At 42.1% G+C, this 12,924-nt stretch overlaps 1 protein-coding gene across 1 annotated transcript in view; it reads left to right on the top strand.

Annotated features, from left to right (window-relative positions):
• Positions 1 to 12,924, top strand: part of KDM4C (lysine demethylase 4C) — a 1,697,337-nt gene that overhangs the window by 1,037,417 nt on the left and 646,996 nt on the right. The window contains exons 14-15 of the mRNA XM_085633463.1: positions 6,627 to 6,834; positions 8,588 to 8,664. Coding sequence (XP_085489589.1) covers positions 6,627 to 6,834; positions 8,588 to 8,664 — 285 coding nt within the window. The remainder of the gene's footprint in view (positions 1 to 6,626; positions 6,835 to 8,587; positions 8,665 to 12,924) is intronic.

Below are 12,924 nucleotides of genomic sequence, written 5' to 3' on the forward strand. Positions count from 1 at the left end.
CAGTTGCAAACCTTCGAGTTATCTGCTTGTGAATACCTTTGCATAAACATTGCGAGTAACAACAAACCACTATGTACACTACATGTGATCTACCACCCTCCACACGACAGCCTCTCGTTCATCGAACAAATCATGCTCACTTCAACCTTTATTGGAACGATCCTAATGACGCCTCAGTTAACTGCCTAAAATCCTTTCTAGTGGGCCTTAACCTGAACCAAATCTGTGATAGCCCTACGCACAACCTGGGTGCCACCCTGGACCTAATCATTGCTAAAGCAAACTCCATTCAACTCAAGTCTATCGTCCCATGTGACTGGACAGATCACCACTGCATCACCTTTCTCATCACCGAATCAGCGAGGGCACATAAACCCCAACTTAAGAAACCCAGACAATGGAAAAGGATCACTCACAACATAGACCTTAATGACTTGACATCCCTAAGCAATAGCGTTTTGCCTCCTCCAGCGGACATGTCTGATGTCAATGACCTTACAAACCACTACAACAACTCCATGACGACCATTCTTGATACAGTTGCGCCCTTACAGCTAAAAAGACTGTCCACTAGAGACTCCAAACCATGGTACAGTGGGAGCCTAAATGAAGAAAGACGCAATTTGAGAATAGCCGCACGAGTGTGGAGATCCTCGCCGTCCCTAGAACACCTCCAGCACCTGCGATCACTGAGGAACACCTACAATAATCACATCAGAAACTCCAAAGCAAATTTATTCAGAGTTCAACTAGACAGAGCCAAAAATCATCCATCCAAGAAAACTGTTCGAAATTATCAAACATCAATCTACTCAAAAACCCGACCCCAGCACAATGGGATCCCTTCCGCTGCCAAACTGCAAAATATTTGCCTCCTTTCTTCAAAAGACAAAAAAGATTGAAAGTGATCTCCAAACAGCAATTGAGCTCCTCCCAAGGATGCCCCCGAATAGCCCAGGCCAGCATATGATTGTTCAGCACCCAGACCTACATGGACTCTCCCTCAAAAACAACGCGTCGTGGGACAATTTAAAAACCTTTGATGAACATGCCATTCTTAATATCTTAGCAACACTTAAACCGCCAAACCACTTCTACGACCCTCTACCAGCTAACATCTTTAATGAGATTAAAACCTCTTTACTCCCTCTCTGGACTAAGATAGTGAATGCTTCACTACTTCAAGGGGCTTTACCAGACTGCCTAAAATCAGAGCAGGTAAACCCCATACTAAACAAGCATTGGCATAGCCAATAGGTCTCACTTTTGTGACCTTATAAGTGTTTAGCCATGCAACAGTTGTATAACTAAATACTTATAAGGTCCAAAAAGCGAGACCTATTGGCTATGCCAATGCTTGTTTCTGTTTATTACTGCTCTGTAGTAATGGCGGCACCCGTGCTTTAGCTTAAACATCTTAAGCTAAAGTCGGGTGCTGAGATTGCTTCAAAAGTAAAGAATTGTCTATTTCTTTACTTTTGAAGCAATCTCAGCACCCGACTTTAGCCTAAGATGTTTAAGCTAAAGCACGGGTGCCACCATTACTACATAGAAGTAATAAACAGCCAAAAAAAAAGAATTGGCTCACCGAGAACATCAAAGCAGCCATGCGGCCGCGAAAGTGATCGCGATTGCGATCAAACATCAAAGCGACCGTGAAAGTGAGTGATCGTGATCAAGTGCGGCACGCGCGCCCTCGCACATGCACTGTAGCTTTAGGCTGGCCATGGTAGTACTTTTTTGAGCCCTCACAAAAAGTCTGGCCAGACCAGCGCATGCGCTGGGTCGGGCGAGACCTAAAAAACCAACAGCAGATCATACGAACCCAGATAACATCCGTCCCATCTCCATCATTCCCTCTCTGGCAAAGCTTCTGAGAAATGCGTACATACCCAGCTATGCAATCACATTGATCAGTTCCACCTTATTGACCAATTCCAATCTGGTTTCCGTCCTGGTCATAGCACAGAAACAGTCCTTACCCACATAGTTGATGACACACTTAAAATGCTAGATCAGAACAAATCTTGCCTCCTAATCCTCTTAGACCTATTCTCAGCCTTCGACACGGTCAAACATAGCAGCCTTCTTGAATTACTTGAACACAGAATGGGATTATCAGTGATTGTCCTAATTTGGTTTGCCTCATTTCTGCACAGCAGAACTCAAAGAATTAAGGTTAACCAATCATTGTCCACTACCACTCCGGTCACTTTAGGGGCCCCCCAGCGGTCCACCTTATCACCTACTCTGTTTAACCTGTTCATAGAGCCTCTTACCGAAATTCTGAAATTTTCCAATGTACAATACCACATGTATGCAGACGACACCCAACTATACCTTAAAATCTCCTCCCCTGAGGATATCCATCTACTCAACACAACTCTCCAAAAAAAAAAAAAAAATGGCTAACCAGAAACCACCTTAAACTCAACTTGCTCAAAACCGAATTCCTCTTAATTTCCCCACCAAAAGTTCCCTCGACATTGAAGATTAGATGAAACACTTATCAGTTTTCAACTGCCTTCCAAACATTATAGATTCCACAAGATCACTAGGAATTACACTTGACCAGAATCTCAACATGCAAGAGCACATCGGCTCAGCCACCAGAGTAGCAAACTCTCAAATGAGTGTTCTAAGAAAAATAAAACCCTTCCTCCCCTGCGACGACCTTAAATCCGTGGTGCAAGCGCTAGTTATCCCCAGATTAGAATATGGGACTGCTACCCTATGTGGTCTGCCAAGATCCAAGTTGGCTTCACTAAGGGCATCCCTTAACTCTGCTGCAAGGATTATCACTGGATCGAAAAGGTACAGCCACATCACTCAAGATCTGAAGGCACTAACCTGGCTCCCTTATGAGGCAAGGATTCAGATGAAAATTGCTTGCATGACCCACAAAACCCTACACTTCAATACACCGAAGTACCTAGGTGACAAACTGGAACTGTCCGGCGGTGGCAGATCATCTAGAAGCACCAGCACCTTACTGTTGAAACCTCAATATTTCGAAAAAAGAAAACCTACAACCGAGCCGTCTCAGGATTGGCCCCTAGAATCTGGAACTCCATGCCCCCTGAAATCAGACTGATCCCTTCAATCATTTCATTAAAAAAAAGAAGTCAAACTGTTTTTAATGAACAAATCTCTACCCTGAACCCACAAACTCATTCTCTACATACTGATCTGATGCTGTTCTCCAAGCAGAGCTTGAACGCTGTCTAAGTACTGGTTTATAACTCACTGTCCCACCACTAATTTGCAACGGACATCGTCAACGTTTGTTTCTTGGTTATCTATTTTCTACTTATTTAACTAATCTGTAAAGCTCTCTGATACCCTCTAGGGTCAAGTTTGCGCTATATAAAACTTTATAACCAAGTAAATAAATCTTTCTCCAATTCCTGCGTATTGAAAATCCCACAACTTGAGATTTTAGGCATTTTTCCTATGTAAGCTAGGTAATGCATGCAAAACGTCATGGGATTAATGTACTAACTATGCTTCTTTGTCATGGGTTATTGGACCTTCAACTCTAATCATGAATTAGTTCAGGGAATTGTAAAATATTTTTGCCTGTAAAACATGAAACATCAAAAGCACTACTTAAGAGGATAACCTGGATATGCTACAGGATTCATGAGAAACAAACGTTTAGGGGCTCATGAATCCTGTAGCATATCCAGGTATAATGTTTAGAGGGCTGACATGCACTTGTATTAATGTACGTTTTAGTGAAAGCTGTTTGTTAGTGTACACATCAAGATGTAATTGAGATTACAGTTCTGTGTTAAAGCCAGAACCGTAAACAATGACTGCTCTTTGATATGAGTACTGAATGTAGGGTTGGCTTGGAGAACATGCCAAACCTAATACTATCACTCTGAAAAGTGGAGACCACATAGACCCAAAAATCGTTGTTTGCACGAACAGGGCTGTCACAACCCATAAATGGCAAACCTCAGACTGGAAAGGGTCCCATTGAAGGATGCCCCAAAGTATGGATATGCTTGGGAAATTAAATCAAATTGCAAACATAAAAAATCAAATGATACTTGATGTAATTTTACCTTTCCTCATCTGAGTCTTCCTCGCGCAGGTTCAGATATGGTTTTCTTTGTCTCTCTGTTCACGTTATGTCACTGGGCAGGTCTGCACGTGTTCTCTGGCTTCCTTTTCCTGCAAAGATGTTCCAGACATGTTAAGAAAGAGGGTGTACTAAAGGACTTCCAGTACTTGGTTTACTAAAGTGATGGATGGGTTCAGATTTGTCACGCCCAAGAACTTTAAATTAACAGTTCAGTTTCTGTAATACTTAGGACTTTTTATGATGCAATAAGTGGATGTAAAGCCAAGAGCGAAACAAACGGGTAGAGAGGAGGGATTGGAAAGTGGAGATATGTGAAATGCATAGACCTGAGTGGAAACATGGTGCGAGATGAAACAAGAAACACCTGGGCTAGTAAGACATGAAGGGATGTAAGAAAACGGTGTCTTATCAGTTGTTTTAAATATGGAGGGATGTGGTCGAGAAGAGTTTTGTGAGATATGAGAAGTGAAATAAAAGCAAGAAGAGATAAAAAGGTACGGAATTGAGAGTGGGAGAGGGTAAGGATGAGTGTAGGGAGATGGGGAGGAGCGGGACTAAGGGGCAAAAGATGAATGGGGTGCGATTTGACGGGGTGATTAATCGGCAGGTATGTTAGACTTGGCAGGTGGACAAGAGATGGGCAGGCAAACAAATGTGTGAGGGTAAAGAGAAATGGGGTATCATTCTGAGGGAGAGATCATGTGTAAAGAGGAGGGAGGTAGTAGGGAGCGGGTCCAGTTGAAGGGAGCAAGTGGTGAAGGGAGGAGGAGGAGGATAATGACGTCGAAGAGAAGGTGGTGTACAGAAAAAGAGATAAGGGGAGGCACGAGGCAAGAGATGGGGCAGAAGAATGCGTGATAAATAGAGAACGTTAGAGGACATAGGCATGAGAGAGAGAGAGAGCAATAGAAGAGGCATTGGTGTCTGGGCCCATGAATTTGTGTAGGGAAAAGCCCAAACTCTTTGGCCAAAGCATTAAGTAAGCTTATGGCCGAACACAACCCAGTCCAACAGTTTTGTGACTTTCTCTTTCATGCACATTTAACGTATGTGAACTGAGAGCTAGTTGATCTGTCACTATCCATTGACAGGCAGTGTGCATATAAGAGTAGATTAAATTGTTGGGGCAGCAATTCTCCAATTTTTGAGTGCATTACATGTCCTTGGCAGAGGTCAGCGTCCTGTATCCTCTCATCATTAGCTCTCCCTTACAGACAACCTGTCAGGCTCAGCCATTGAGGAGAAGAGGTAGTACCTGGGAAGGACGAGAACTGGCACTACTTACCTTCTCCCCAGCAGCACCTGTACTTCCCCGCTCTTTCTGCAGAACCTGGTGCTTTGTCATTCTGGCGGCTCAGGTGAAGACGACTACTGGCTGAGGTCAAAGCAGACTTATCGACATGTAGAACCTGGAAGGGGGGGGGGGAGCTGGGCTTTGAGGAGTGTGGGTTGGCTTGAGGAGGTAAATTGCGTTTGTTTGTGTATGTCTGTTTGATGGCGGGAGCGTTTTTGAGGGTGTGGTTCCCTGCCACATGGTAGCATTGACATGAATGTTTTGGCCAATTATTGTCCTTCGCTGGTACTTGTCGCTTGCCCGGGCCACATCAATAGTTACATTGGCACTTTTGATAGTGTATTATTTTTCTTTTAAACCAAAATTTAAAAAAAACTGATTTTAATTGAATCCAATTTTAGCTAGCTTCTTGTGGCACCATATTTAATTTTATGGCAACTTTGATTTTTGTTATCAAAGCATAAATAAAGGCTGTGAGTTACTGTTTTTCGATCTCAATCATGCTACTCTTGCATCAGCCCGAATGAACATCTTTAAGTGTTGTAAAGCGCACAGTAGAATAGGGAGTATGGCCACACTTACATCCCCCTCTCCGCGTGAGTCACGTGCCAGTCCTCCTTGCTCCATACAACATATGCACAAAAGAAATACACGTCAGTTGCGTAGAGTGAGCGATGGGTAGCATATTGTCAAATCTGGACATCGTGGTAGAAGTGTAATCTCCATATCCTGTCGGAAGCCCAAAGCAATGCGAAGCTGGTTTCCAGTTACTCCAGTCGTCCTCCTTGTAACAGGTGCGCAGCAACATAATGCTAATCAGTGGAAGAAGGGAGGTGGCGCAGTAGATTTTGCCCATTGCTGAATTTTTAATAGTTAGATACCTTCCCATGCAATAGAAAGTGCCACATGTGTATACTTGGCAAGGGCATGCACCTTGTTGAGTTTTTAGCCCTCAGTGTAAATGTGTTTTTGGGTAGGCGACGTACCTGCTGGTTTAATTAGCAATGCATGTTTATACGTGATACATTGGATGAACTGTTGACGTTTTAAAAATAATTTTGTCTGTGTTGTTGCCAAACGTCATCTGTTATTTAAAAATAAAGGAATCCTTGGATTGTGCTTTTCTACCTTTCTAAAATGTAAGCAGACACTTAATTCTTCGTTTTACTTGTTATATCACGTATAGAGAACTGTTTTTTGCTGAAATGTTATGTTCATTCTTCTTGGTGTATTTTTCAGTCAAACATCTATAATGAAGAAGTTAAATTGCACTGGGAGTCAGTATCCGATGGGATATTTCCAGAAAATAAGAAGACTAGGCCGCTAATTCCAGAGAGGTGTTTTGCTTACAGGGGAAAATGCCAACAAAAACCAACGCATCCGAACCAGGAGATGGGGAGAAGTCGATTCGTTTCTTGTGCAAAGTGTTGTGTTCAAGTTCATGCGAGTAAGTACACTAGCTATGTTCGAAGTTTGGGTATGGCCTCTTCTCTGCCTTAATGAATGCGTTATTTGATTCGAATGTTAAAAGGGTGAGGATGAGTGTTTGAATGTGTAAGCAGTGAGAGAGCGCATTTCAGCAGCTATAGAGGAAAGATTGCTTCGATGTTGCCAAGATGTAGACGGATGTTTGATAACAATAAGGTATGATTTATCTATGAAAGTGAATGACGAAACTAGATTTTGGTTACCGCATTAATGACTTGTGTTTTTCCCCAAGTTTGACTCAACTACAAAAACTATTCTGCTTTTTGCACGTTTTAAGAATATTTACAAACCTGATTTGCAGGCAGAAATTAATGTTAAACGAATGTTAAGTTTAAAATCAGTTGTTTGTCTAGAGTCTTATGTGTTTAATGCCTAGTTTAAATGATCTATGCTATTTGGGGGCTATGTGTTTTTTTTAATTTACATAATCCTTAATTTTGGTTGATACTTCTCACTTCCCACTGCCATGGTTCTTGTGCGGGTGGGGGGGGGGGGGGGCATTGAAGATATGTATCTGTTGGAAATGGTAGTTTGCTTCCTTGTCGTTTCTTGATTGAGTTTTATAACAAAATGAAGTCGTCCTAGCCTTTTAATAATCTCTTGCACATCGATCATCTTTTTGTGCTAGTGAATACTACACATCCATTTAAAATCTAAATGTGTGTAGTATTTGTACACTCACACGGCCCAGAGGAATTTATCTGTGTACCACTTCCTCTAAGACATGTTATCACAGAAACCTAGACGAGTCGCTCATCCATAAGTTTACAGTGATTTGCAAAATTTACCCACCCATGAAAATATTACAGCGGATAACACAATACCTACGAAAATAGTCCCATAATTGGTATTCACACAATATGGGCATTCACAGCAGTATTACTTTGGTGATAGTCCATTATTTGAATGCAAAATAAAAAAATAAAATATTGACCAATTTTGTCAAAAAAAAGTTACAACAAAAAAAACAAAAAAAAAACTGCACAGTCCTGCTTTCTTCAGTGTACCGGTGGGCTAGGTGTTTGTAGCACAGTTGCTTCTAGTAAGTCTGAACATATTGGAGTCAACCATTGCAGTGTTCTGATATTGAAACAAATAGTTAAAGTGCACCCCCACCCCACCAAATGGATATCTCTGACAAGCTTTGACATTGTAAATTGCCAACGCAGGTTTGAGACCACAGAACTCCAGTCTATTGTGAATTTTTTTTACCGAGCTAAAAACAAGACGTAAAGCTCAAAGCTGTATTGTTGTTTCTTACCATATGCTATGAATATTTTTGCACTTGTTCGTAGCAACTCAAAATATTTTACATTTTCCAGAACAGATATGCAAATTGTGTATTTGACTAGTGTTGTGTATTTGACTAGCAAAAACTAGCTTCCGTTAGGCGCCTATAAGAAGCTTTCCACATACTGTATTCCACATACTAAGTAAACGTGGCAAACAGAAGACTTGGACATAAGTAGCTTAGCAATGTTTTGGCTGCATTACCAGCACTGCAAGAGCTTGTGGATGATACAGATCTGACTGTCTCTGGAGCGTGGAGCAGTCGGTGCTGATATTTAGAAAGGTGACTGACAGAGAAGTAATGTTAATGTTTACCATGAAAAAGACTGATAACCAAGCCTCCTGCGTTCAGTATGTTTTCAATTAACAGATAACATGTGCAGAGCGATAGGAAGTTAATTAACACAGTTCACCTGTTGCAGGTTGTTATGGCGTTCCTTCTTGCGAAATGCTTGATGAATGGAAGTGTAATCGGTGCAGAACTGGAGAATGGACAGCAGTAAGTTACAGTTGTTTTGTTTTCGAAGCCTTTGTGGAAAGAGCTTATTATTGCTTGCATTTTGAAGCAGTTCATGTAGTTTGAGGGCCCAGCGCTGGGAAAAATATTTCATATGTTGTAATCTTGCACGGTTCATCCTACAAAACAAGCCCACATGGGAAACAAACAGGAGAATGAACTGTTTCTCGACCCTCCAACTTGTCTTGCTAGATGGCACACATACAGCCCTCTAGTGCATTCCCAAGTCCAAAGCAACTGAGCTGTCTCCATCCTTCTCCTCCCTTCTAGTGGACTTGGCTTCCATTCAGTGCAGACTCTAGTTGTAAGAAGAAATGAAGGAAGCTTGTCTTACCAAAAACTTTGGTGGAACTCTGTCTCCCTAAAGTACAGGAAACACAGAAAAAAGTGTAAGCACCACAAAGTACCATCGTTTTTCGCTCCCTATCCACGTCTTGGACAGGCAGGCCCCTACTCCTGAGTCCCTAGTGTAATTCCAGGTCAGGGCCCCTAGTCGGTGTACTTGTTGGTCGGCCTCCTTTGGACTCCATCACTCTCTTCTTTCTGACTGTTCCCTTCTAAGGTTTGTTGACTTCATTGTGGACAGTTCTGACACTCCAGATCCTTTGGATCAAAAGCAGCATGTCTTCACCTACTTCGGCCTTTCCAACGCCCCTTCGTTTCAAACAAAGCATTTATTTCTGTGATGTCATTCCTCATCCTGCCCAGCTCCCTCAGATCTAAATATTAGATGTGCCTCCACAACTCCATACTTTCTCAGTTTATACACTTAACTGGATGCATTTTGTGCAGAAGTGAAACCCAGGAGGATACCTACAGCTATTATTCCTCAGCTTATGGTGACCTACAGCTCAGTTTCCAATATCACTGAGGCAGCCCAAGGCCAAGCTTTCTCAAGCATCAAGAATCCCCCATGCCACCTGCTTGCTCTGAATATGCCCCAGCAGGGCCCAAAAGAATGAACAGGGCCCCCAGTGGCTTCATAACGTTGCTTGTTGTCTGGAAGAGGTACCACTTGGGAGTCCCGGAAACAGATGCAAAGACTGGTAATGCAACAGCAGGGACATTTGCTAGGCAAGACATTGAGACCCCCAGCTTCTCCTCAAAAGAATTAGGGCAGCTATGTTTTTGTGGTGCACACAGCTCACTACTAAAGACCCAAGTCCTAACATTCTCACAAGATAGTGAAGAAAATCCACACATGTCCATAAGGAATCGTCTACAGATTCTTAACTTTAGATTTATCACTGCAATCTTGGGGCACTGGGAAAAAACATATTTTTATTTTTTTAAATTTGTTTAGTCTGATATCATTTTTTGTCCTCAAACTTTACAGCTCATTGTTTATAAATGGAAAGCCAAGCACACATCGTTTTAATATTACATCATCCATAGAAATGCGTTGTTGGTAGGATGAGAAATGTGCTTCAGCTCTGGAAGCTCAGACTCTGAATAAATATTTTGTTCTGATGGATACTTCTAACCACAGATTTCTCACATTGTGTATATCCTCAGGTGCCAGACTAGATCCGGAAACTCAAAAAGTAGTGCTCGTGCATTCCGGTAGGTGGCACCGTGCCAGAAGTGATAGAACAGAGCCAAATACAAGTGCAACCATGCTCGCTGATGCAATTTCTAAAGCACAACATATGCCGAAGCGTCTTGACGCTGAGGGAGCAAATGCTTCATCTAGGCTTGGAAAATAATTACTTTGGCTTGGGGGAGAAAAAACAGGTTTTGAGCCACTTGCTGCAAGAGCATCTGTGAGATTGAGATGTAATAGGGGCGGGCACTGCATTCCAAAGTTTAGCTGCCTGGTAGGGTAGGCTTCTACCACCCCACTTTTCCTTTCTGATCCTACGGATGGGGACAAGACCCGCATTAATGGACCAGTTAAAGTGCTTTAAACTTAATCCTCTCTTGGACAGGCAGCCAGTGGGGATACTTAATGCTGTTGGATGTGGAGCTGAATTTGCGAATTTTCAACAACACCTGGGTAGCAGCATTCTGTAGAGACTGTAATTTTAACTGCAAACGTTTATCAATTCCCAAGTAAAGAGCATTACAGTAGTCTATTCTAGATAGAATCAGGGCAACTATCACAGGCTTCCGCATCTCTTGTGAGATAAATGGAAAAATCTTTCTCAGAATTATTAAAAGGAAAAAGCAGGAAGATGTAATGTGGTTGATCTGTTCAGAGAAACAAAGTTTATCGTCGAACAGTACTCCAAGATTCTTTGCTTGTGTTGCCGAGTTGGGATGTGGATCAAGGTCAGCAGGCCACCAGGAGTCATTCCAAAAAGGGAGCCGTTCCCAAACACTATCAGCTCCGTTTTATCTGTGTTTAACCTGAGATAGTTTTCATGCATCCACCTAATGATGTGTGCTAGGCAGTTATGAAACTGCTATGCTACCTTATCTACGTTAGATGTTGTAATTATAACTGTCTGCGTAAGATATCACAGAAAAGCCTTAGGCTCGAATGAGTTTTGCTAAAGGGGTGACATAGATGTTGAATAAGGTAGGAGACAGACAATGATGAACCCTGAGGAACTCCACAGGGGAGAGAAAACTTGTCAGAGGTGAGATCTCCCCAGGTCAACTTCTGCTCTCTATGGGAGAGAAAGGAGGTGACTAGGGTTAAATCAACCCTTTTTACTCCTGTCTCTATCCGCTTCGTTAGCACCTGATGGTTAATGGTGTCAAAAGCAGCAAAGAGCTCAAGTAGAATGAGAACAGCTTTCCCACCACTGTCCATCTGCATACGAATTTCCTCAGTGGCCATAACCAACGCCGATTCTGCGGAATGCTTAGGTCTGAAACCATGTTGCGACGAGTCAAGGAAATCATTAGATTCAAGATAACTCACCAAGGCTCCATTTATGGCCCTTTCCAAGATTTTAGTTGGAAGTGGTAAGCAGGATATATGTTGATAATTCCTAACCTCAGTAGAGTCTAAAGAAGGTTTTTTTTTAATACAGGACATAAACAGGCTTTTTTCCAAGCTGTTGGAAAGGTCTTTGAAGTGAGTATCTTATTTAAAAGGGGAACTAAGTATGTGGTGACTTTGTCTATCATATGTAAAACAAAAGGTGGGCATGTGTCTGTGGGAGAACCGGATTTAGTAGTTAGAAGTATTTCACTAACTCTCTCATAAGATAAAGGCGATAAGCTAGTCAATTCCTTCTTAGTTTGATTGTGATGAGCTACTCTCTGTGTCAGAGAGCCTGGAGCTGAGATGAATGTGTGCCCAAAAAGCTCCTTTTAAGCTGTGTGCACTTTAGAATAAAAAAAGTTAGCAACTTTATCACAAAGAGCATGGTCCTGTGAGAACTGTTTTCCATGCTGAAACTTCTAGAGAGTTGTAGCTGTTTTAAAAAGTTCTCTAGTCGAGCTTTTAGCTGCCCCAATTTTCATTGAAAAGTAGGTGGTTTTTGCGGCTTTGATCGCCTCTTTGTATTCTACTAGGGCTAGGTTGAATTTGTGTTTGCCCATTAGACTGTAATCCTGCCTCCGGGTAGGTTCTAGCCTTCTACATTTCTACTTAATAGTTCTAAGTTCGACTGAGTACCAGGGGCCTGAAGGGTTTTGCCTGCAATGTTTGAATTTCTCCGGGGCCAAAAGTGTCACCGCAGAACTGATCCAGTTATTGAAATGGTCTTTGGCGATATTATTATCCTGATCTAGTATGGGGCTATGTCTGTGTAGCACCGTCTCTAGCTCATTTTTATGAATTTTAACAGCAGGGCAGTTGTTGAGAAAGGAGGCTTCTTCAACTGGAAGGGCTAGTTTAAAAAAATGGCACTATGATCTGTCCATTCAAGTGGGAATACTTAAGCCAATGTAATAGTATTATTTGGAAAAATCCCATCTAGCGTGTGGCTGGCCTTATGAGTAGGTTCAGTTATAATCTTTTTTTAATCCAAAACAGCCCAGACAGTCTACCAGATGAATGTTTTCATTATTATTTTGGCAGTCAAGGTGAAAGTTAAAATCGCCTATCAAGGTAAATGTAGGGGAGTCAACATAGGACTCCATGAAAGTTTGAATGCATTGTATAAATGGATCCCTAGGGTCTGGCGGGCGATAAATTAGTGCCCTGGAAAAGGTACTGACATTGCTAAATTTAAAAGTAAACAGTAGGGCTTCTATTTCTAAGTGCAAGATAGGGAAGAGGGTGGCTTTGATGTAACTGCGATGTATAATCGCTATTCTGCCCCCGTTTCCCCACTCTGTCAACTG

This window comes from Triturus cristatus, chromosome 2_1 (assembly GCF_964204655.1).
Source record: "Triturus cristatus chromosome 2_1, aTriCri1.1, whole genome shotgun sequence".
In the NCBI taxonomy this organism is placed as follows: Eukaryota; Metazoa; Chordata; class Amphibia; order Caudata; family Salamandridae; genus Triturus; species Triturus cristatus.